At 42.6% G+C, this 25,577-nt stretch overlaps 4 protein-coding genes across 4 annotated transcripts in view; 1 reads left to right on the forward strand and 3 right to left on the reverse strand.

Annotated features, from left to right (window-relative positions):
* Positions 1-139, reverse strand: part of T265_10810 (hypothetical protein) — a gene marked incomplete at both ends in the record, with an annotated part of 29,133 nt that extends 28,994 nt beyond the window's left edge. The window contains one exon of the mRNA XM_009177286.1: positions 57-139. Coding sequence (XP_009175550.1) covers positions 57-139 — 83 coding nt within the window. The remainder of the gene's footprint in view (positions 1-56) is intronic.
* Positions 140-482: 343 nt separating this feature from the next.
* T265_10811 (hypothetical protein) lies at positions 483-2,705 on the reverse strand (the record flags this gene model as incomplete). The annotated part of the gene is made up of 1 exon (XM_009177287.1): positions 483-2,705. One exon carries the CDS (start codon positions 2,703-2,705, stop codon positions 483-485), a length of 2,223 nt encoding a protein of 740 aa, XP_009175551.1.
* Positions 2,706-2,894: 189 nt separating this feature from the next.
* Positions 2,895-25,577, reverse strand: part of T265_10812 (hypothetical protein) — a gene marked incomplete at both ends in the record, with an annotated part of 68,600 nt that continues 45,917 nt past the window's right edge. The window contains 2 exons of the mRNA XM_009177288.1: positions 2,895-2,929; positions 18,309-18,423. Coding sequence (XP_009175552.1) covers positions 2,895-2,929; positions 18,309-18,423 — 150 coding nt within the window. The remainder of the gene's footprint in view (positions 2,930-18,308; positions 18,424-25,577) is intronic.
* The window catches only part of T265_15256 (hypothetical protein), a gene marked incomplete at both ends in the record, with an annotated part of 44,210 nt that continues 25,462 nt past the window's right edge, over positions 6,830-25,577 (forward strand). Inside the window, 8 exons of the mRNA XM_009177289.1 lie at positions 6,830-6,973; positions 8,169-8,327; positions 9,642-9,755; positions 12,206-12,295; positions 13,854-13,937; positions 17,144-17,551; positions 20,468-20,623; positions 24,597-24,812. Coding sequence (XP_009175553.1) covers positions 6,830-6,973; positions 8,169-8,327; positions 9,642-9,755; positions 12,206-12,295; positions 13,854-13,937; positions 17,144-17,551; positions 20,468-20,623; positions 24,597-24,812 — 1,371 coding nt within the window. The remainder of the gene's footprint in view (positions 6,974-8,168; positions 8,328-9,641; positions 9,756-12,205; positions 12,296-13,853; positions 13,938-17,143; positions 17,552-20,467; positions 20,624-24,596; positions 24,813-25,577) is intronic.

Below are 25,577 nucleotides of genomic sequence, written 5' to 3' on the forward strand. Positions count from 1 at the left end.
CATGAGGGGTCACATTTGGGCAGAATTATATATGGATGTTTCACAAAAACACCTACTTTGAAATCAAAGCATGTGGAGAATGCATCATGCTGCACAAGCCTTGTAAAGTGAATGACGAAGCGTCACCCCCTGTTGACATCGTCTACTACCTAGCATAAGGTTGAATCACGAAAGGAAGTCAAATCCCTTTAAAGGGTACCACTCAGCAGTTTGTTTTTGTGGTTAAGTCACCGCGTGTACGTGGTGGACGGAAACTGGTAACCCTACTACCGAAAGCTTGGTTTGTAATGTTGTTAAGTCCTTCGGAAAAGTAAAAAGTATTAAAAGCCGCGTGTGTGGCACCATCCCCAGTTCTGAAAAACACAACACCTCTGGTCACCACACAAGTCAATAAAGAAACGTCCATTCATAAGCATTTTTTGAAAGCAAAACACAAAAGGATGTGAAGTGAAAAATCATGACAAATCCACTTGTCTTGAAAATTAAATATAGAAATCATGGTAATAGATTATACTAGGCTCAGTAGTATGAGAATATAACATCGGGTCTGGATTGACAAGTGGTGCTGTTGTACAGACCGGTGCTGTGATTGCTCTACCGTCGGGAACAAGGAGGAATACGTTCATAGATTCCGGCCCCATTTGCTGCGTGTAATCGGTACTAGCATTTGGTGGGAGAGGGACAGGTGGTAGGGAAGCGAGTGGCCAAGGCGCAGACGGCGGAGCAGCAGGTGACAGAGAGACGGGCGGCACAGAAGTGGGTGGCAAACAAGCAGGTGGCGGTATACATGGTGGGATAGAAGCGGCGGGAGCGGAAGCTGGTAGGTTGTGCCGATCTTGCGTGGAGAATGTCGCCGTCTTGCAATTGCACCCAGTGTGTCTCTTTTTAACAGCTCTAGGTTTGGGAACATTGTTTAGCCCTCGAATGAGGTTGCAAAACTTTTTAGTGTTTTTATGGAACGTTTCTGAAGATTCCACACTCACGGAACTGTCTCTTGAGCTACTAGAAATAGTCGAAGCGGATGTGTTCTCAGTTCTGCCACTGCTTTCTACAGTCGGCTTGCTGGTTTCTTCTGCGGGCTGTACCTTCTGCTCCGTTAAATCCCCCTGTATAGCGCTAGTTTGCGCTGGTGTCCTCTGTCTTCCCACTTCTTTATCACCTTTTAGAACCTCGTCAGCTTGGTTTTCAGTTCTTTTACAGAGGCACTGGCACTTACATGGGGTTTCATGAAAGCAAACGGTTGTTCGTGATTGGCAGGAGTGCCGACGTACTGCTGCTTCATTTTGAGCTTTGATTACTAGGCCCAGTGCTTCGAGCCACTCTGATGCTTTCCTTTTTTTGTGTTTTTTCTGAGGCCTTGTCACTTTGTCCTCTTTGGCTGGTTGTTCCATAATCATGTTTTTAGCCAGGCGGAAGAGCATCAGATTAAATTCTGGGTCATCAACTTCGTTGGCAGCTTCTTTAGTTAAAACATCTTGATGAACACTCTTTTGCAGGTTTTCAAATCCTGGCATATTCTGTGCTTTCTGCAATAACTTGTCTTCTTTTGATAATACACGTCCTTGCTTACTAGCAGTAATGATTTTACTGCTTCTAGACCCTTCCGGTTGTTGGAAACCTGTCTGGGAAATCGCACGTTCACGATATTTCGACGGGCGTCCACCAGCAGGAGCTGATGAAGATGACGTAGGCTGTGTGGCAGGAGTTGCGCTAACACCGCCTTCCCTGGCTGAATACGAGGTCTGATCTGATGGCTCAGATGAAGCTGTTAACTGCGTTGCCTCAGAGCTTTCAGCACTGCTAGTTGGTTTACTAGTTGTGACACTTGTTGGAAGACTGGTTTCTTCAGACACTGTACTCTTTCGACGTGCAAGCCGCCCCTTCATCTTCTCCTGAGATATGTCACTTTTAGCACTTCTCTCTGTCGTCACCTCTGATTCCTCAGAACCTTTTTCATCAACTATTTTAGAAGTAACAGATTCTTTCCGTCGTAGTAAAATTGGCTTTTTCTCTCCACCGATCGTTGGCATTTCCTTCCCCTGCTTGGGTTTTGATTGCTCTAGACTCTTGGACTCAGTTTCAGTAGATATTTCCCCAGAAGTTTGCTCAGTGGAATCTGAAGCACTCTTTTTCAACTTTTTGGCTGCAGACAATTTCTTCTCCTTCACTTTCTCTTTTCCCTTCTTCTTTCCCCTATCCTTCGCCTTATCTTTCACTTTACCCTTCGTCTCATCCTTTGTCTTTTCTTTACCCTTATCTTTGGCCTTATCCTTTCGTTTTTCTTTTCCTTTGTCTTTTCCTTTGTGTTTGTCTTTTTCCCGTCCTTTTTCCTTCTTTTTATCGGTTCCCTTTTCCTTCCCTTTCTTTGGTTTGTCTTTTTCACCTACTGCCATAGGAGGCGGCTTGTCCTCCTCCTTTCCACCGCCTTTTGCGGCTTTCTTTATCCCCTTTTTTGCTTTCTTCATAACTTTTTTGGTTCCTTTTTTCATAAGCTTCTTTGCACCTTTTTTTATTCCTTTCTTTGCTGCCTTTTTTGCACCCTTTTTAATCCCTTTTTTGGCGCCTTTCTTGACAGCACCCTTGATGCCTGATTTGACCACTTTCTTTGCTATCTTTTTCGCCACAAGCTTGCCGGTCTTCTTACCGACAGCTTTGCCAGCCTTTCGAAGTCCAATACTGCCGAGCTTGCCAGCAACGCTTGCCATTTTGCATCATGTTTTTTCAGCACCTCCGTTAGTTAGTCTTGTCCAGGCATTGCTGGTAAATCCCTACTAACAAGATCACGCATTTTGAAATAGTCTCGTGACAATCGATCATGACATGCTTGATGCCAGATGACTACTATGACACTCAGGAATATACCCAGCACGTGCGTTCAAGTGCACTCGCCACTTTTAGGTATTTCCGGCTCCTCTAAGTTTTGGGTAGACTAATCCAAGAGAGACTAGAGACTAATTGGTTGGGGGATGAAACCTCACCTCGGTGCTCACGTGCATAAAGATGTAAAAAAACAGCCACACGACTAGTTCTCTGATTGGAGCGACGACAGAGCATTAGCATAAGAGGAAGCTAGGTACATTGCATATAACCTGCATATGGATGGTTTTAATGGAGAACCCCTTAGTGTAGCATACATGTCTATATGACCATGCACAAGGTGTGTACAACCCTTTAGTGTTACCACAAAATTTAGTCAGGTTGCCTGCAGCAACCATCGGCACTTCTGTTGTGGCAGCCTTTGGCTTCGCAGGCAACCACAATATTCCAGCAAACCAACAGACACAATATTGACAGAAATTATGAGAAATGTCTTCTGATTTTTACCAACATGTGAGATGGTTTTGGGATAACCTTGCTTGCTTCAGCTATCAACAGAACGCGCTTTTTAGTTTCCAGGCCCCATGTTACATACTGAAGCTAATAAAAACCGTTGCGCTCAGTTCAAGTCAGGTCTATCGCAAATATGATTTAGGAAAAATGATCGATAGGGCATATTGTCACAAGGAGCGATTCTTTGAAAGGTCAATCGAGGAACCGATCAGAAAACAGCCACGGGAATGAGCACAAACAAGTGGCCGCATGCGAGTGACAGTATATCTCGGAATGCCTGACGTTCACACCTTTACACCATGGGTCGGGAATCAAAACCAACCACCACACTCATGATGTTTATGTTTACTTCAGTGCGTGTCTAGGTATAGTCGCGCCTCTCTGGGGATAACAATCAAAGTCGGGGTCAATGCTTGGGACAGACTTATTGCGGCAGTTCCGCAGAAGTCTCAAAGTACGAAAGCGAATCTCCGATTGCGATTGCATCCGTATTTGGCAAACTATAACTCTTTAATTTTAACTCAGGGAATTAAACCATGGAGGAAAGGAAGAATTAATTCGAGAGAGAATAAGAACTTCAAGAACGGGAAAGAAGTCACATTGTTGTTACACATGTCTCACCGGTTGTTTCCAAGCATCTCAAACAAACCACCGATATTGGGTGCAAATGTTCACCCTTCGACACTCGCATGAGATAGAGGAAGTCAGTGGGACCAAGAACAAAATCCAAAAATCAACCCCACCGGTCGATTTGCATGATCTCAATGCTACTGAATATAACTCAAGTGTCGGTCATGGATCAGGAATATGAAAATGTCGATTATACCATGAAGAACAAAACAAGAGAGCCCGTGCTCTCTAGGTCAGACGATGACGAGTACTCACAACAGCAACGAAGGCATGTCTATATCAATGGAAAGCGTGCTGTACAGGACAGTACTTGATAAAACGGAGAAAATGAGCATACGCGATTACAGTGGATGTAAATGTGCTTCCGTCGGCCACGATTCCGTTAGCAGAGAAATTATGGATCACATCGTTAAAGCAGTTCCACTCGTTCTCAATCTATTAATAAGATGGCCGCACTACCATACCATCTTCCAGAATGATGACCAGGCCAAGTGAACAGATGGTGTAATTGACTGAGTTAGGCGAAAAGTACAAGGATTTTGGACATAATGTAGCAGGGCCATTCTTTTTAGACGAGACTGCTTGGGTACTTTCCCCATCCAATGTCCGTAGTGCATGCATTTAAAAGGATTGGTTGGTGAGCTCTCAGACGGATGGTGGGATGGTTCTGAGTCCTGCGTGTGATCACGACCGTGTTTTATATTTTGGAGAGTAGTCCTCGTCCGGTGCTCGTACTGCGAGTGCTCGGTGTTGGGACCGTTCAGCTGTCATGGCAAAGGTAATCCGTTTTCCCGAGCTGCGGAAAAATCTTTCATATTGCCCAAGATGGCTCCGGTACTGTGCACCAAGGCCAATGATGCTGAATGGATTAGTCGTGTGAACACGGAATATTTAATCAAGACTCGAGTGAATCGTTCTTCTTTGTTTATCAACAATCGACTGCGCAGTGCGAAGAATGGTTCCGTATCTATTCCGATCGATATGGATGGTATCGGAGTGTTTTTTATTAGAGATGCTTGCTTAAATTGTCGGGAAATACTTAATAGTATGGCCAACTGGTTATAAACCAGGCCGATCACAACCCAAACGAACTTTTCTAAAGTTCGCCAACACGCAGTACATCCTTGCAGGTACTGAATAGCCTTGCTTGTGGCAGCGATCTCGGTACTTTTTTTAGCTGGAAAACCCTGTACGAATCCTGATGCAAGTAATTTAGTTGAACTTCTCAAGTGGATGCAGGCTGGTTAACTGAAGGGAATCAGCCGAGTCAGAAAGATATCAATGTGTACATATCAGACAGACAAATACTAAAGGTTTCGTTGCTCTCCCTGACTTGAGAAACCCTACTGCAGGTCGAGCATTCTACTGAATATGCCGAACTTCGATGGACACTAAATTATCCGTAAAACTTTATTGGCGCACAATGCGCAGGTCGGTCCTACGGCACACATTATTCTGTAGGATTTCTTTAAGTGAAGGTGCTAAAACCCACCTATTAGAGCACGAAATTATAAGAGGCCTGTTTGAGGAGTTCAGAATTTCCAAGTTTTGATGAAAGTACAGCTTAACATGAGGAGCACAGTAGGAATCGCGTTGCATGCAAATGCCAAAAGGTTGCCGACTTTACAGTAAGTTCCAGACAAGTACACGCTACATCAGTTTTCCGCTATCTCCCAAGGGCCTCACGCGACTAAGCCATACGCAGTAAGATTGAAATTCCGGAAGTGGGTTTTGTGTGGCGACGATTAACAGAACGAAAGGAATTATCCGTCCGATTGCATCATTCCACGTTAATTTTTCCAAATTCGTGGTATTTCTAGTACCGGACAGTGGGAAACTATCCGAGGACGGAACTGACCAGTGTAGTTGTTATGGTCCACTAAAGGTAGTTTCTAGGACTGCAGGGATCGTCGGAAGTTTTTCTAAGTTGCTGTTTTTGTCAAAAAGAATTCTGTTCTGTGAAAATTTTCATCAGGGTGACACTCTTCTTTCCAAACTTGTGAGTACACAAAACAACTTCCAAAAAATAGTGCCTTTAACAAAACGTCCTGGTCACAATAGATACTTACTCGCAACTCAGTCGAAATTCACCCAAATTTCCTGTTTTAAATGTACTTCAGCGGAGTGGTTCATTTGTACCATAAGACGACTCATAATAACTTAACAAACAGATTTACATCTGCAGCTTATAATCGCTCCGGAGCTTTGAAAGGTAGTTCATGCCACCCTAAATGAAATGTTCATAACCTCATCACAGATAGATCCAAGAAATTTTGTAACTGTTTTAGGAATAGGGGTATGCATGTTAGTTTTCTGAGTGGAGCTCAAAACATACTGATCAATGCTAGATTGGTGACCATTTATCGCAGATTGCACGGCGACCCTTCAGAAAGTGACATTTTACAGGTTCATAAAATGAATCATGGTTTATGGCGTGAAACTTTCCCTTTTAGTCATACGGATATAGAATCTTTCAGTAACAGCGGATAGGTTTGTTCTAGCGAGGCGTGACTAAGTGAATGCGTCCCATCCAGAAGCCGTTCTAAATAAGTCTCGTGTTTGCACCACTTCAATTCAAAAATGAGCAGTTACCTTCATATACGCTGAATTCGAGGTTCGACTGAGAAACGAAAACAACTAGAATTAAGAGAGTATGTCTGTTTGATGAACCACGGGTGGCTGTCCAACAGTCTCCTTCGACCTTGTAAGAAACGTCATGCCAAGGACAATACTAGGTCTATTTTTTACTCTATTCTATAGCGTTTTGCACTGTCTTGCTAGATTATGCGAACTTAACGGAATCGCAGTCAAATGACCCTGCTCAGCTTCATTGCTCAGTGTTCCTACCTATCTCATGGATTCATTTCAGACGCCCGAGGACTGTTCAGCGGGTTTGCCTTTTGGGCAGCAGTCAACAGACAGGATTAGGACGGCACAATGGAACCTGGCCCCAAAGATCCGTTCTACAGCATCCAGTCCAGGTATTCACCGACTGGAATCAGAGGCCATCCAGGTGAGAACCAACACGACGAAATTCGGTTATTTTCTATATACACTGTTTATACACTCCTCCATGTTTGGTTCTAGCGGTTGCCTTTTCTACGATTTTCGCCAGCTATTGTAAGAAGAGTCAGCTAGTTATCTGGACTGGATGACCCTGTGAAATGTACATCTTTCTGAAAGTGAATTACTTGTACTCGTAAGTGAAGAGTCGTATCCAGTTGCGAGGAAACTGCTGCGAATGAGTAAATCTTGCAGTGCAGTGAGCAATACGAAACAAAAATAACCAGGTGCATTACGCCCTCCGTTCACATTCTCTCTAGTATAAGACTAAGTAAGTAAGTAAGTAAGTAAGTAAGTAAGTAAGTAGTAAGTAAGTAAGTAAGTAAGTAAGTAAGTAAGTAAGTAAGTAAGTAAGTAAGTAAGTAAGTAAGTAAGTAAGTAAGTAAGGAAGTAAGTAAGTAAGTGTAAGTGAGTAAGTAAGTAAGTAAGTAAGTAAGCAAGTAAGCAAGCAAGCAAGTAGTTCTAAAATGGGAGCGGTAACTTTGGGAATGGAGACTCTAGAAAGTGTTTTAGGTCTGCACTGTTTAGTGAATCACAGTATACCTTAGTGTATCAGTCACGTTCATTATTTAACTTTAAAAATTAGACAACGTGATTGGTAACTTGAGTACATAGTTGGCTTAACTGTCACTACTTGGAGGGAAGCATCCATCTAGGTCTTTCGTCAACTCAATTGTAAGTTGAGATTGGTTAGCTTTCGAAATTCGATAATTGTAAAATTAATTGCCCATCTATATAAAGTTGCGGTAGTGACCAATCAGAAGCTGATTACTATCTAACTATTCTTTTGGTTCTTCGATATAGCAGAAGCTATTCTTGTCAGATTTGGCTTTATAACATGAGGCTTAAGGTTAACAATCTTAGACTAGACGCTAAATCACATTTATCTGTGAAAGTGTACCAAGATTTGTTCATGTCACCATGATAAACTAAATGACTAAGGAAACAGAGAATAAAACCAGATAACCTGATGCTCAACGATGACCCTACCACAAATAGAGAAAAAAGATGTTGTACTAAGCAATCTAATAGAACAAATCGTCTTATGAGGATACTGAATGGAAAGATGCCCTGCTCATCAAACAAACCGGGTTTATCACGAATTTCTTTCGTCCTGAACGCTTATACCCGACTTTTCGCTACAGGACCGTCAACCTACTAGAGGATTCCAGTCAGATTCATTTGATACCAACTACCAAATAGCGCTGCTGGAACAAAAGATTCAAGTTCAAGAAATGACGCTGGAGGCAAGTTATAAAGCATGTGACAAACTGAATGAACACATTCGCGCTCTGACCGAGAAGGTGCGTTTACAAAGAGTAAAAATTGTAACGTATTAAAGGAATCTGCCATTTACTAGGGTGAATTTAAATAATTCTGATTCAAGGCCTTGATGGTGTAGTGATACGGAGTTTCATGTTCTAAAGCAGAACCATGCACTTGTTGATTTTGTTGGTCAGTTAGACTGGTCGTGCTGCCTAACCCAACTGATTGTAGATTCCTGTACAAATGAAACTCTGGAGAATCAGTTATAAGTTTTTTTCTCCATAGTTCAGCTAGGGCATATGTTCTGAGATGCGCAAGGCGTTCTACTTCTCGCTAAAACCAGGCTGTAGTCATCCAGGACATGCTAGCGCTTACAAGACCCAAACTGGACCCCCCAAAGATTGCTATGAACTTGACTGCCAAACTCCGTCATTTCAAGTGTCATAATCGCTGGACAACACCTTGACTCCGATTTGTCACAAACAAGAAATTTAGACCTTGCATTTATGATGTTTTGCAATCTGCGAAGAATATGTCATACTTCCGCACTACTCCCGAGGAACAATGGTTCCATACTGAGCCAACCGAATCCCAAGTTGAACTTGCACCACTCACCTTCAGCTGGAGGAAATCGTCATACGCAGAACCATTTAGGTCTATCTGAGGTATGTATCCACAACAAACTAATGCATAAGTGTGTGCTGCATACGATTAGGTGGCTGAGAAATTAATTCTCATGTTGCCCGTGTCGTCGTTGTTGTAGCTCCGTTGAGCACCGATAGGCAAAATGAATCGTGTTTCCCAGGAAAGTCTGTTCTCCTGCAACCGGACACAAAATCCTGTGAGTGGACAATTACCACGGTACGATAAATACTACTGACGGAACAGCTAAGGCGAAAAATTCGGTCCGGAGTCATGACCAATAACCAAGACGTGTAATCAACTAAAATGGTTTACACAGCGCAAAACGCTTTGTAGATGTGTGCACAAAAGTGGGGCCATTTAACTTGCAGTTAGTGTGCGCAGATTGGGTTTAAGCAAGAAAAAACGACTATTTTTGAGTCCCGAAAAGACTGATTGGATACTTGGTTACACCACCTTATATTCATTCTTATTGTTGACATCAATGCCAAAAGGACAAAAGTAGAGTTTTACTCCCCTGCGTAAAACTCTGTCAGCATGAAGTCAGAAGACGCTTTGGATATGAATGTAATATATGCAATTTTGCTAGTTGCGAAGCAGGTGAAAACCGTGGTTATATTATGAAGTGAACCTTGTTAGTTTGAATATTTAGATGGCCAAATCTGTTGTGCTCGCCTGTTATTATTCATCATTATTCCTGCCATCTTGAGACAACCAGTATTTGCCCAACGGTTTCTCAGGTAGCTGAACGTGAAGACTTACTCTCATGCCTGATGACAGAGACATGGAAACTGAAAAACTGTTACGACGAACTTCTTACTGAGGTATGTTACATATGGTCATGTTTTGAGGAAGCCTCTCTTCGCCAACGTACCCTTTATGAAGCCTTGTATATTGGGTTTCAGAAAAAAGATGGTCCGTCGGTAGCATGGCTTAAAATTAGTTTTTTTTGTGTGTGATGAAACCACAACATAGCAACCTTGATTGGGTGTGATCATCCAGCACAACCTTTGTTGTCCGGGAATTCCTCCCTAAAGATTTCATAACTTTGTTATTCACAGTGCGTGCACCAAGCTTGTCCCGAAGAACTGCATATCCATTCCTATCACTGGAATGTATGGAGGAAAGTCTTGCTCATCCTGGTACTGCTACCAAACGGTGCTTTACATTAGAAGGTATAACAGGGTACCCCTCACTCGTATTACTCATCACATGCAAGGACCCCTGCAAGTTGCGGACTAAGCATCAATGGCAATTCAAAATTGAAGGGCGGCCAACAGAGGAAAGTGTACCATCACACACATCCATGATCATAATGATCAAGATTGACACAACGTCAGTATCAATTCATTCAGTATTTAGCCCATAGTGAAGGATATCTAATTAACGTTTTCGAAAAAGTCTGGTGACAATCGGTAGATTTATTGCTGGGCTACGTTTCGCTTTTGACACAAAAGCTTCGTCAGGCCAAGTGACTAGGTTCCGAGGTTGATCGAGATTTATGGCGGACCCAACACTTGTTCAACCACTCTAACACACTAAAATCCCTCGGCCGACACCCAACAGAGATTTAGTTTAACTTGGCTGATTGGTTCTCCTTCCGCCTTAAATCTCGATCAACCTCGGAACCTAGTCACTTGGCCTGACGAAGTTTTTGTGTCAAAAGCGAAACGTTGCCCAGCAATAAATCTACCGATTGTCACCAAACTTTTTCGAAAACGATGACTACCCAATCGGTTTCAAGTATTTTTCACGTGATTGGACATCTAATTAAGTTAGCAAGTTAGGCCAGTGAGCTGTTGTTGGCCATCCAGACGATGAACAAAACTTGGGTTGTTGAATAGGAGGTAGTTGCGTGGCGAGGAGACAAGATTGCGTTTTATTCGGTCCTTCTACTAGAATGACTAGAATTGGACCAGAAGTAGCGCTACGACTGAAAAAGTTATTTCTTGCATGTCTTCTTGGTCGGAACCACCCTCTTGCTCAATTCACTGGCTGCGATTCCGTGGCGAAATTTCTCTTGCAATTGTAGCTTGCGACACTAGTCAGGATTCAATACTTTCTGTTCATGAGTACGTCACAACATTCGGAATACCTTTTAAATCGCCAAACTTGCCTTCGGGTGATTAGTCAATCTCGGTTATGAAGTAGATTAGCAGAGAAAACCATTCTGTTTAAGCCCAGTCTTGCCTCTGTCCTTTGTAAGACTTTGTTGGTTTGTGCAACCCTTTCGGCTGAAATACTGTGAGAGAATTCAGTGATAAGGATTTTTAAAAATAGAGTTGCGGCTTACTATGATATATTACACGGTAGGCCAGCAGGAGTCTTCAATTTTTCAGACACTTTAAACCTCAGAATGATACAGTTCGGAATACTTGCCACTTCACTTCGACTAAAACCCCTTTCTGGTAGTTTTTAAAGGAAAATTCGCATGATTTCGGCTTTCAGTGTTGCTCATTCCCTGAGAATATCGGACCTAACGCCACTTAGTGTATGAAAAACGCAATATCATTATAGCTTCCAGATGTTCCCTGACTGCGAGGAGACCAGCCTATTGATTAAATGTAAAAACGCAGCATCCTGGTAAACAAATAAGCTGCCTGCTTTTTTTCAGAATAGCAAAAAGTAGCGTCAAACAACCAGCGCAGACTGGACGACTAAACTCTAGCTTATCTTTTTGTGCGTCCTTTAATGTTTTGGTTTCAATATCAAGGTCATAAGAGCTTCCTGTGTTCTTATTTATACTTCATGCACTGTGAGTTGTCCAACGACGATCCGCACTTCTTGCGCTTTCAAACCTGGCTTAACCACCAGGCAGCCTTTTTCTTCTCATCCTTTAATCTATGCCGAAAATTTGAAAAGCAGCCGGTTTATCCATATTGAGGTGTTAGTAATGTACATCTCACGAAATTTCAGACAGATTAGAACTCGCAAACTCCGGGATAGTAATTAAGAACCAAACAGTTTGGCCAAAACTGGGCTAATCAGCATATCACTAACTCGCACTTCGACACTGTCTAAAGTGGTTACGGTCTACTCGCCGTTCAGCGAGCAGCCAATAGATGAATGTTCCCGGGTATTCTCACATAAACTGACTACATTATGGTTAGGTCCGTGAGGCCACAGATTTTTTCGCAAACACCTAGCGTAGCACACCAGTAATGCATGATAGAAGTAACGGTTTCTTAAAGGTACGAACTTTGTCGAATTTCTTGCATCGTGTCACCTCTGTACTGATCCCAACTAATTAATGTCACGGTCTCTTTAGCATCAGAGATTGCAGTCGGTGCACACCGATTTGGAAACGGAGCTTCAAAGCGTGCGAAAAACACATGAGAAGGCAATAGACAAACTGAAGGGAGAGGTGAGTTTAAGTCAATCGTCTTAAAGTTATCCTTTTTGCCTGTTCATGGCTCTGATAAGTTACTACTAATTAGGATTAAAGAACCTATTCCCTCTTTGGTCCTCACCGCCAACAGCGCCATTTTTGTAATATCGCTTCCAGATTAGCAGATAAAGAGGAACTGGCCAAGTAGGATTTAATTAATGATTACCGGTACGAATTCCCGCTTTGCTGGGATTAAGAGGTGCGTAAAATATGCTATCAGTATCTGCCTAGCTGTCTTGCCAGTTCGTTTGTTATTTCCATTTAGACGGCAGTTATCGCATTTAGCATCCTGATGACATGATAATGATATCCTAGACCCCTCCAGTGCATTCTGAACTAAGTTTTGCTGCATGCTACGTCGGTGCACTATCTGGGTGGGATATGATAGTGTGCAATAAAATGAGCACGACTAGAAAGAGCAAAGCAACCTGCAGTGGAACGATCCATAGCAGATAATAATGCTTATGCTTTGATGTGCTACAAGACCCTCAACTTTAGAGTTTTCGGACGCGATATGTTCAAAGTAAGCTTGCAGAGAAAGTCGCCAGATGAAGGAAACTTAACGAGACGTGCCAAGTGACTATTATTTGCCTACCTTTGGAGGATAGTCTGTGTGCATTTCTGGCAAACAGTGAATGCTCTAAAGTGTACAGCCTCCTTCACAGGTGTGTTCACTGACGGAGTGTGCTTGCCGGTAGAGAATTAAGCACTTTTGGTGTTTTATATTCAGGTTTAGGATCAGTTGCTCAGGATTAGACACATTCTTGCCAGAAAAGAGCAAACTAGGAATACAAGTTTGTATTCCAACTTCCAGTGGAGAGATCACAAGAGAGACCCAGGACAGAGAGAAGAAAGCAGCTGGATGTCCATACACGTAGGCCAGGACGTGATAGGAGTAACAAACGAGATGACCGGCGGGTATATAGCCCGGTAGAGAAGGCTGTAAACAAGCCAGTTGCTGACCAGATGTTCTGATGCAGACTGTCGTAAACGTTGTGCGAGACACTGGGTGTCTGAAGTCTGATATCTAACTGGAAGTGCATCATGCATACGACAGAATGGATGAATAAAGTTGTGATTAATTTTAGTGGGTTGTACATTCCTGCTAGTAAGAATATCAGGATTAACTTTTTGATTCAGCCCAATGATAGTGTTACTCAGTGAGCCTCAGTGGTCTACATGCTCTTTAGTTGAGACAATAAGCTGATGGTATTTGATCCGTGATTTTCTACGTCTCATGTAAGAGATCACCTAAAAAGAACAATCACGCTTGAACAGTAGCTTCATAAACGAATAACGACCGCCAATATGACGACCCGAATCGAGTCCCCGCTTAGGTGAATAACCGACTTCTGACCGCCATCTTGACAGTAAGCTGTTTCAAGAAAGAAGGTGTAGAAATACACTTTGAAAGGAAACCGCTCGAAGTGCTCTTTTCTGAGGCTCATCATTTATTTTTTTCATATGTCATGCGCAGTTTGTGTTATTTTAATACTTGATTAAGCCCTCGTTTTCTTATTAATAATGCTTACAGCTGGAGGAGAAAACTGCTACAGTCGAAAGTCTTCAAGCGGAACAGGAAAATATCAAACAGGACCATGAACAGATGAAGGAACGGGTGAGTGCTCTTTGAAGCTAGAACGTTTCCAGATAGACGTATTGATAAGAATCTATGGGGATTTTTACCGAAAAATTCCGCTTTTTCTTACGTATTCCGGCTTTTGCCAAGAATCTTCCCGTCAGCTTTGTAGTTCAGAAATCCCAATGACGTCTACAACTAATAGGAATGTAAAAAGGGCGGGCAAAGAGTAAACAGTGGAGTGGTCCATGGTTGAAGCATACGCTCGACTGAACCTTAGTACTATCTAGTGTTACTGTCATTTGGTTGGTGAACATTTTGCCAAGTTCGGGTACTGTTGAAAATTTTGTTTGTCTCCTTTAAGTGGATTTAATGTCAAGTTGTAAGCAGACTTGATGAATACATTTACCATGACCTATTTTCAAACACTTTGACAGGAACGTCCTCTTTAAGCAGGATAATGAACGCGCTTAGCTATTCCAAACATGTGNGACAGGAACGTCCTCTTTCAGCAGGATAATGAAAGCGCTTAGCTATTCCAAACATGTGCTTTTAAACCCATTTCAGTGGAATTTTCTCAGCGGATGTGCCATGACAAGAGGAGGTTTTGTAGCAACAAGCTTTATTTTACAGGACACGTGTCTTGTTCCAACGAGATTGTTCTGGGTGTATATGTCACCACTTCCCTGAAACAGTTTCTGAAGTTTGGAGGTCAAAAGTCGTAACAACATTGTACGATTTATAAGTGCGGAAGAGTTTTACCTTGAAAACCATGTGGTTGCATTAAAACTGAGCTACATCAATAGCTTCTCAAGTGTTTTTACATAGGCGCACTTTTGCACCTGTTGGAAGAAAACAGGCCTAGTTTACTTTACGATAACCTTGTTGATATTACTGAATTGCGGGACGTCTTAATAGTGTGTAGTTTGATCCACGTTATAAATACTGGAGCTTTTATTCAAGGTTATGCGGGCCCATGTCTCCTTCGCAACAATCATCTCTTTTGTTAGGTTTAATTTTTGGTAGCTCTGTTATGCTTCCATTAAAACGGATTTTTCGATATGTCATCTGGGGCGCTGCACGTTAAATCAATGGCACGCTTCTAAATGCACCTGCAAGACGCAGAGCTGCAATACATGGGCTCTTCTAGTGCGTTCCGTATCACTCCGGTAGTGATGCTTGCGGAGAATATAGAGATATAGGTATAATGTCAATAAATGACTATTTTTAGTGAGTGAGCTGAATATAGCGCTTCTGCATGATGACTGTATTGATTTTTGGTGGTTATCGATTTTTTTAATACCGGGTCTTCAGCTAACAGTGGGTCAGAAAGGCAGTCAGAAAGTAGTGTGAACGACAGATGATAGTCAGTCATCAGTTCAACTGTAGCTTATTGGCTCAGAATTTTGGCTGTGGGGATAGAATACCCAAGAAACTGATTAAAATCTTTCTCCCCTCTCAGGAAAATGTCTTTTGGGAAAGAAAGGATATGAGAGGCTCGTTAATGATTAAAGAAAGTATTGTTTTAGACGCAGTACACTACTTCGCCAATTTGGTGCAATTTAGGTTCAAGTGGAACATAAGGTTGACAGAAACTCAGATACTGCGCCTACCTGATGAGCCAAAGGAAGGGCGAAACTGGCTATGGGCCGTCGAATAATTTTCAGCAACTTTAAGAGTAGTACATGACGTCTATACATGCATCGCGATAACTCGAATATCGCACCAACTGAAACATGAGCACTAACTAGCTTAATGTGGTTCATTCAGTTGCTCGGAAACGAGAAGTTCCAGGGTTTCAAGTAAATCCCCCGCAGACCCAGGTAACTGCTTTATTCCTCGATTATTTTCAAGTTTCTAATAAATTGTTTAAAACGTTTCATTAGATGGCCTGAAGGAGAAAATGTTCACGTGCTGAACGATAGAATCGTTCCACTTTTCAATAATCGATCACACTTTTGAAGTTGGAACCCCTTCCTTTCTTCTTTTAGCTGTCTTCCGAAGGTCTAGTTAGTACATTCGTGCAAACTTACTTATACTGCTCTTGGTCCTTCAAAAACACTTTCTGTGTTTGCTATGAACTGCATTATCAGAAGCGGTATGAATATCCAGATGATGATTGGAAGCAACACAAAAACTGACGTATGTGACAGGTCGCTGCCTCGGGGTTCGGACTTACTCTGGATGGGCAGTTGATACACACGCTTTCAAGCAACGAGACGCCTGATTTGTCAGACACCCATTAATTTCGAAACTCTTTGTGTATTCAGCCTGATGAAAGACAGGCAGCTATGTGTGACTTATAGTCCATCCACAGGACTTTATGGCGTCTGAAACATCATGTTATTGACTAATGAGAGCAGCATTCTCCAGTTCGTTCTTATTATACACAAACACCGTTAGACGTAATTTATTAGGTCAAATTAAATACCACACAACCATCATCATCATCATCATCACCATTATCAGAAAAAGCAGCAGCAGTGTTGGCAGTAATGCATCACTGCTGTACAACCACAAGGCTTATACAATTGTATTTAAAGCCTTGAAATACAACAGAATAAAAGAATGGGTGAGGGGGGAACCTGATGCTAACCAACCACAAACGTTCTTAGTTGCATACACCTTCAACGTACACTTGGGCAAAAGGGAGACAATCTGGCAGCATGATTGCTACTGATATCCATTAACCGCCACTTCTTGCAATGTCTCCAGCGAAGCGTATGGGGAGTCAAGTCGACCCCATTCTGGAAGGCGACCCTCAACAATGACGCCGAAAATCTGTATGATTTCATTTACACCCTTCTGCCAAGTCACCCTTTGTCAACCTAGCTACTTGTACCATTCTTAAGGAGATATTGAAAATGACACTGGTTTCAGTTGACAATGCTTCAGTATGTGCAGCACGTCTTGGACGTCGCAGCCGATGGTAACAGATGTTGAACAAGAGTTTCATATACTAAACATCTTCCAGTCGGCGCCATATCATTAGCCACATTCCGCTTTGAGGTTTTTCACAATTCACCTCATCTCATGTCTCAACCAGATCCACTGGTGACCATAAAACAATGTCGTTGTCTTGTTCGCTGAGCTGGGCAAGTTGATTGGGAACGTTTCCTCGCCAATTGAGGTGGCATCACCAGTGCGCTATTGGGGAGCGGTTTGATGCGCCACTACGCTCTACAATAACACACTGATGATGTCACCTCGATTGGTGATAAAACGTTTGCAATCAAATTGCCCAGCTCAGCGAACAAGTCAGCGACCAGCTACGCTACCTGTGCCACCAACACTTTCCCCTATATGAAACTTTGTTTCAGGATTCTCGACTTCTGAAAGAAATTTCCACTTTTCGTGAGCGTCTGGACGAGCAAATTGGTTATGCAAAGCAACTGGAGGCAGAACTAGCTCGAAGTCGATCTACCAATGGCCAACTGGAGGCAGGGTTACAGGAAATGCTTGAACGTAGTGCCGCTCACAACCACGTCCACGAGCAGGAAAAGACCGTCTTGGAAGAGTCTAAGCAGATTGCACTAACTGCAGCGAAGTCGGAAATTCAACAGCTGCAGAAGTCAGTTGACTCCAAATCACAAGAGGTGCTAGAAATGGCAGCGGAACTGTCTCATGCGCGACAGAAAATCACCGACTACCAGGTAGTTAGTCTTCCGCAGAAACATTTTTATCGGTACGAATGTGCACTTGATTAGTTCTATCAGACAGAGGTGTGGAGTTAAACAGATTCTCTCAGTATTGCGACGAAATGTCCAAGATTTTGACAGGTATCGCTGACATGCTTTGGATTCGGTTCATTAAAGCAGTATTAGGTTAGGTATATTCATCAGTACACGTGCGAAAAAGGAGATAGTATACCTAGGTCAATGGGTCAAACAGTCAGGGGGATTAGGTCACGGTCAAAATAAGTTGTAGGGATAGAATAGCTTGTAGGTTGCACAAGTTTCATGTGTGCAAGTTACATTAGGTTAGACAGTCAAATTCCGGTGGCCTGCGATATCCATAAGCAATGTGAATCGTACTGTTCAGCGGTGTTCGATCTAGCAATATTGAGTGGTTCCGGCCAAGTCTAATGCGATTGACCAGTCGCCATTCAGTTATGTTCATACATCCTGTCGTGAAACCCTTTGGTATGCGCACTACAGATGGCGCTCAACACGATCATACGAAGAGGTAGACGTAGAAGCTGGTGGTAAAGTTGGACAGTGTGGTTTGCAGATGAGTTATGTATCACACAACAGTCTCAAATTTTGAGTTTTTCATCATTGCATCGTTGACAGTACTAAAGGTTCATCTCTTGCCAGTCAGCTGTGCCAAAGACTGAGTAATTACAGGGACTGTCGTTCCTCTGGATTGTACTGGTGTAAAAATTGTCTGCCTTCTCCGTTCGGCACTTACCAAGGATGATCGATTCCCAAAACATCTGGTTCGCTCCAATATGAATGAAGTTATCATCTTTTCGCACCTGAGTAAAAACTCCGTACCACAACAGTTGACTGGTATGCTTTGCGGTCTGAAATTCAGACTATGTAAGAATAAAATAGCAGCTGACACCATGTAAGTTGGGGAAAACTTATCATAATGTTTCATTCAATGCTTCTTTTGACCCTAGAAAGCCATTAAGTTCTGGCGGGATCAAGCTGAAGCTAGTGGTTCGCAAATAAGGGAAAAAGAGGAGAAAATCAGTGAACTAAAGAAGCAAGTTGAGAACTGTAACAAGGTAAGTGCATAACCCGAGGCAGAAGAATCTTTTCAACCCGACATCAAGGTTTTTGCCGATCTCATTTTACCCGGCACAGCACACTGAGCTAAGAAGTGGAATGATCTGTCAGTTACGTTGGGAAGTTATCCCTAAATTAATTGCCCTTTTGTACAAGACGCGCTTACCACCAGCTGTGAGTTACTGATCCTTCTGTTGAGTTAAAAGGGGTTACCGTTTTCACGGCAGGTCAACGTTAGTACAAAATTCAACCAAAGACGATATTCTCTTAGTTAGAAAGACGAATTAGACATGCGGAAAATCTTGAGTTTGGTGAAGACGTTTTGACAGAGACTCACTTAATACAGGCATTTTGGCGACAGAGAAGGACCTCATTTACTGGGTAATTACTAACAGTATACAGCTCATTTCAGGTGGGAGAAGAATCCGAGCTGCCTAGCCAGTTAACTACTGACAAGTTTTGTCTAGCATGTCTCTAAGACAGTTTATTCCGAGAAAAGCCACCAAAAAGGAATTCTCCCAGTCGCAGCCCAATGTTTACTCCTTAAAACATGGTCATTCCATTCTAATAACCCTTCCTCTATGATAATATCGGGGTGAGTAAAAGGGTAAGCATTCTCCTTTTTGCTAGCATGAGATTTTCGTTCTGTAGATAGTGGTCATCCGAATAATCAATTTAGCCACTTCCGAGCATCTAATGAAATTTTTGACTATATGCTGCATATTAAAAATGACAATTAAGATATATACTGAATAATTACGAGAGAAGTTTTACTAAGAATCAAACACTCGAAGGTCTCTCGTTCATCCTCATCAAAATGCTTCCGTTTTCGAAGCTTTCCAGAGTCGTCGCTGATCCTAAGGTGTCGTTTTATTCACCCTTGAAATTCATCCACGTCGCTTGAGGTCTCGTTGTACGTAAGAAGGAAGAAGGTTCTCTAGCAAACGGTATAAACCTGTAGAACTAAGATTTTCTAAGCTACAGTAGGCACCCCTTCCATATGTGCGTTGGGAAATCAACTGAAAACTGGAAGCACTGATTTTCCCGCACGCGTCGAGCACGCGTTTATTAGCCGTAGCCGCCGGTTTGATGAAGTATACAGAATATAAAACAACTGGATCAGTTCACTCTAAGGATTTACTACAATGTCGTACATTACACACCTCTTTATCAGAGCTTCCCTGTTTAACCGGTAGTATGGTTCTTCTGCATCGAGTGCTTCCGGAAGAATTTGGTTTATTACGGTTTTGTGGTAACAAGCAGTGTTAAGTAGTACGTCTCAAGTAGTGTAAAGTATTCCGTCGTCGAAATTTTTCGGTACGCGCATTGGAAAGGTTACACAGTGTTAATTTTTGGCCTTTAAACCTGTTAGCGGCAGCAGACAACTTCGCCGCATTTAAAGGATTTTTACAGAGGTGAAATTTCCCAGATTCTTTCAGCACCGATTCAGTCTTGAATGTATGGGCGTTCACGTTCAAGACTAGTGTAATCGATTCGTGAAACAACTTCAATCACTAATTGATCGATAATGACAACTAGAAGATGCTTCAAGTTGAATCACACTGAATTCATGCATGCTGCACCAGCAGCTTTTGGAAATCTAGAGAACCATCCTCATAGTATATACATTGGCCTGTCTAAGAGCAGCTGACAGAAATGATAAATTTATAATTAGTGGAAAACCATAAGTGCCTAAGATAAAGTTGGCCACTGGGTGTTACCTGCGCATAAATGTTTCAGATTATGAAATCTACATGATCTTTAACAGGTCACTTATAGCTGAGCGTAGTTAAAGTGGAGCTAAAGGCGATTCAACCTCTCTTGATTTTTTTCCAGGATTGCGAACTACAAGCCCATTCGTTGTCAGTGTTGAAGTCGGAGCATAAAATTGCCATTTCCTCATACGAGGATCGGCTATCGCATCTTCAAATGACGAATGAAAACCACAATCAGGAAATTTCCTGTTTGAAAAAGAATGTATCCCGCCTACAAGTAGGTTGTGCAAGGCGCCCGTTTTTTTTGAGGTCATGTTTGAGGTCCATATTAAACAGTCTTCACAAACTTCCTCATGCTCCTATCGGGAAATATGTTGAAAACTGTAACACCGTTGTGCGTTGTATAAAAATGTCTGTATTGATCGCATGATAACTTCTCTTCTCATTTGCCTATTCCATCCATGTACTTTTGAGAAGCTCAGTATTCGCACAATGAAATTAAATTTTCGAAAGCTACGACGTGTGCCTGATGGACTAAAGCAGGCAGGGAGCTGAGTCCGAACTTTTGAGCCCCATCTAGGCATCCAGGGTTCTCGGCGATACTAGGAAAGTGTTCCACCAGACTTTTTCCGCCAGATGTATCATTGATTCAACAGACAATAGAATTTAGTGAGCCACGTAAAGATGAAAGTAGATTAGGGTAGCTTTTGGTCTGAGCACATATGCAACAAAATGCAACATTTCGGCGCAAAAAGTTCTATTCCCCTCCTAAGGGTTTTTCAGCTATGGGTATTGTGCGACTAATGGCCGCTACTTTTGATCTCCACTTGTTTTGTTACTCACCTTACCACCAAGGCCGTCCCGTCCGACACTGGTATACTAGCATGCGTATAGATATATAGGTGCAGGAATGTGCGTGAATGTACTCAGCCGAACCAATTACCCAAGCGTGTGACTCGTGCTGTTTTGCTTTCTGTATGGTCGCACCGTCAATCGGAATCACGAGACTGTCCTAGAAAGGGCAACCGCAACCTAAACTGCAGACCGAACAGTCCCCGCACCGTTTTTTTGATTTGCGGACCTTGGCACTGCACTGTGCCGGTCGAAGAAAGACTTGTGTACTTGATGATGTCATGAAATTTGATAATTAAGTTTTGCTTACCTTTGTGTAAATAGTACCGCAAACTTTCGGACGCAAAGATTCCTTTTGATGTTCGCAACCGTCACTCAAAGTTCCTTATCGGGAACCTCAACAGTCTGAATTAAAAAGTCACTCTCATTCCGTTGCCTTTGTCCGTGATGCTGTCATATTCAGTCAAACCATAGAAAATCAGTGGTTTTAGCTAGTTGCGGGATTCTTATGGTTCACGCTCACATCACTCCTTGCTTGAACAGTTGTCCTGTCCCGGCGCAATTGTTCTGGTGAGTTCACAAGAGAGGGACACCCATTGACTAGGGCTACGCTCTTGGTAGAACTCATCTTTGGCCGTTCTGAGATTAAAAATCCGGACATCGGCTACGCGAGGCGACCGTCTTACCGCTTCTCCAGCAAGTTCTCCGGACACATTTGAATTTTCACGTCTTAACAGGCGAACTTGTTCACGCTTGAGCGATGCGATTAGTTCACCCGATGGCTCGAACGGCGACCTGTCCTGTCGATCGACTGGCCCGCCTGTCAGAACTTTCCATCCAGGTAGCGTTACAGACGCTTGAAAAGTGCTTGACAATTTTGCTCAGTTGTAAGTGGTTGAAAGATTGGTATAATTCATGCTCGTGTTCAAACGGGAGTGATTTGAGCATGAAATAATCGGTTATTTAAGCGAACTAAACATTTAGTATCCAATCCTGTACCGTAAAAGCTCGAAATACTAATCCTTGCACAAAATGCTCGACGAACATGATGAAGCTGATTCCTGGTATGTTCGTCCTACACAGCAATGCATTTGTACTAGTTTTCTCGATTGGCACGAAACGTTTACAAATCAACTACCAAACTAGATGAAAAAACAGTAACTAGTGAACGCATTTAAGCCACCGATATTCCAGCAAAACAGCAACTGTATGAAATGCTATGAGAAGAGTTTGACGGAATGATTGTATACTACTCCAAAAGCCCTACGTATTGTGGTAGTGAGATAAGGGAGCGTTGTCTCAACACAGTCAAGCGTGAGTAATGACCTTTCATAAGGACTTCGTAACCTGAGAGAACGTGAGTAGTATACAGTGGTAGTCGTCCATACAGTGGGTACACTAGTCAATGCACGATGTACTTGAATTTTAAAGAAATGAGGATGCAACGATCAGAAAAACCTCAATAGGTGCAGAGATTGTGCCAAGTGCATGTTTGACATCTCGTCCTAGTGGCAATCCAGCACGACGGTTTGCACGACATGTCAAGTAAACTGTAGCACGTAGTGCAAGAATGAAGGTTCCTATTCGCGGCAGATGAGGTCCAGTTGTTTAACGGACACCGAAAAGCTACAATCTTTGATCACATTCATTGAGCACAGGAAGCGTCGGATGAACAGCTGTCGTCCGAGATTGATTTATGCCATTTACTTAGTCTTCTCGCTCGGTTTATTTTTTACTCATCACTGCTAAATTCCACAATCTACACTACTTGATCAACCGAATTCCGACAGTTTAAATGAAGATAATATCTTAAGACAAAGCTGCCACTGGGTGCTGTGAATTAATCGAGGTTGCCCGAGGAATCTAGCTAAGTGCTGGAGATCAAGACGTTTTTCGGTTAGGCAATGAAACCATCATGTGCAACACACTTTCCTTGTGCACATGAGTATAAAAAGCACTGGATGAACCGACGCCGTATATTCTTCTCGACATCGTAGGAACAGTGAATTTTTACCGTGCGAAGTAGCCTGACGGCTCAACTTTAGATTGTACAGAATATAGAGTGTGGTCCATCTCGTTCTTATCGATACTACACAAAGTTTTAGATGTTGGGTTTCAGTCTTTGTGGTACCATAATTGTGTGACGGATGGGTCAATAACTCAAAGCGTGCCCGCTTGTCAGCCTGCACTAATGACTGACCTGTGTGACAGGCACCCACATTCTGCGTGTATTCACCTCCAAACAGTCTATTCGTATAAAATTAGCTGCCCGCATCAAACACCCAGGCTGTCTAGACCGGCAGCTAGGCACCGAAAAGGTGTTACAGATGAACGATTATGTTATTATTCATGCAAGTAACCTGCACTGTTAAGCAATGGCATCTATCTATGTCCAAAACTCGATGGTTTTCACACGACATACTAATTCAGCCAAAAGGCTGCTGAAACCGTAAAAATACCGGCATAATTACTATCTAATCGATACAAAATTCGAAGCCAATGTGTCATTGACAGGGCACATTTTCTGAAAATGGGACACAACTGCTGCTTCAACCCGCTGCCCATCAACTCCCTTAATTCAACGGTCTTCTTTGGGCGCAAATTTGTAAAGACAAAAATGTTGCACAAAAGTATGAAGTCACACGAAAGTTGCAGCTCTGACTTCGTTCGTTTTGTCAAAGTGGTGTAAATTGACTGTCGTTTGTCATGGCGCGGCGAGTGCACTACGACCAGCCATCGAACCTCACTCTCAGACACGGCAACTGTACATACACCAGGTCATCGAACGGGGTAGACAACGCAGTTGCCCACATCTCGTGAGGAAATGAGCGTGGGTAGTCGGCCCCGGCAGCCCGTCATAGGGCCTGCTCTGTGCCGCTCATGCATTTCAGACGAAATTCAGGCCATCCCTACATCGCTGCACCGGTACGACGCATCTGGTTTTGCTGAATGACAGGTGACAAAATCGAGAGGTGTCGCGGTAACGGATGCGGGTCACGTGGAGCGGGTAAGCATAATGAAAATACACCTCCCACGGAAGAGGATGATCGCTCGTCCCACGTATACTGTCAGCAAAGCCGCAATGTTCTGATTGCACTCGAACTCGGATGAGTTCTTTGTACGGCGTTGATTATTCAGGTGGGGCACATCCAAAATACGCAGTATGTTCACTACGAAAATAGATGATTTTGGGGCTTAGGGAAGTTACATCTTTGTAGGTCCTGTTAAGCTTAAAGAAAGCTCGAATGTCAAAGTATACCTTACTCTGTACTTAATAATCACTTTGTTGCAACATAAAGTAATCAGGTACCTTCAGAGATCATTTTACCCGTATGAATACTTATAAGGTATCTTGATTACTTCATCATCATCGTATTTTTCTCTACCTTTTGGTGAAGGAACAACTGACGCAAGAAAGAACACTTTGTGAATCGCTCAGGGTGGAGTTAGACACTTCAAGAAATATGCTGGTCAGTGCTCGAGAAGAGCTTGTGAAGCGCTCTGAAAAGGAAGAAGGATTAGAGCAGTGTCTTGATCAGCTGAGAACAAAACTTGGTGAAGCTGTTCTTCACAGAACTGCTGCTGAGAAGGCTAACGCATCTGTGAAAGAAGAGGTTGGTTTAACTTCAATATAGTCGGCAAGGAGTATATATATTTATATTCTAATGAAATGAAATTTTTCTTTATTTCCACGTCTTTCTCGAGAAGATACCTTCTCCCATAAGCATTTGGGCTATCATGGGAGTGCAGTGTTCACTTTACGAGGGAGTTTCTAGTAGGATTTTTGAGGCGCACAAATTTTCTGTTCCAATCTTCCTTGAGGACATTAAATACTCGGGACGGGAGAGGAACTACTTTCCTATTCCCGAAATGGTCCATTTCCTCTTCAAAAGGATTTATTCCTCAGCAGGAGACAGCACAATCGAATTCCTCAAATTATTGGTCTGTGTTCATCGGTCAACTGTCAAATAGAACAAGTTATGCCATTGGTATTGCCTGCAATCCGTCACGTCAAATAGTCTACCCCTTGATCAGACTAGACCTGGCAAACAAACTAGCTTAGAAGACGCACCTTGTCCGAACAAACGAGAAGTTCACGAGGGATTGAGAAGACCTAACTTTGAACTAGGATGATGGAACGCATGACAACTCTATATTTATCAAGCTCTCTATCTGTATCATTGTCTTCGGTTTCATACTGCAGTACACCTTCGTGGTATATAATCTCCTCTGGTTGATCATGTTAGGTAACGCGAAATTCATGTGTAGGTTTTTTATGTGGCTGTCACTGGCTCGTTACTGGTAAGCAGATTAACGCATTGTATCTGTATGAGTCAGATGGTCGTACATATTATATATATATATATATATATATATAT

Source organism: Opisthorchis viverrini (genome assembly GCF_000715545.1).
Source record: "Opisthorchis viverrini unplaced genomic scaffold opera_v5_411, whole genome shotgun sequence".
Classification (NCBI taxonomy): Eukaryota; Metazoa; Platyhelminthes; class Trematoda; order Opisthorchiida; family Opisthorchiidae; genus Opisthorchis; species Opisthorchis viverrini.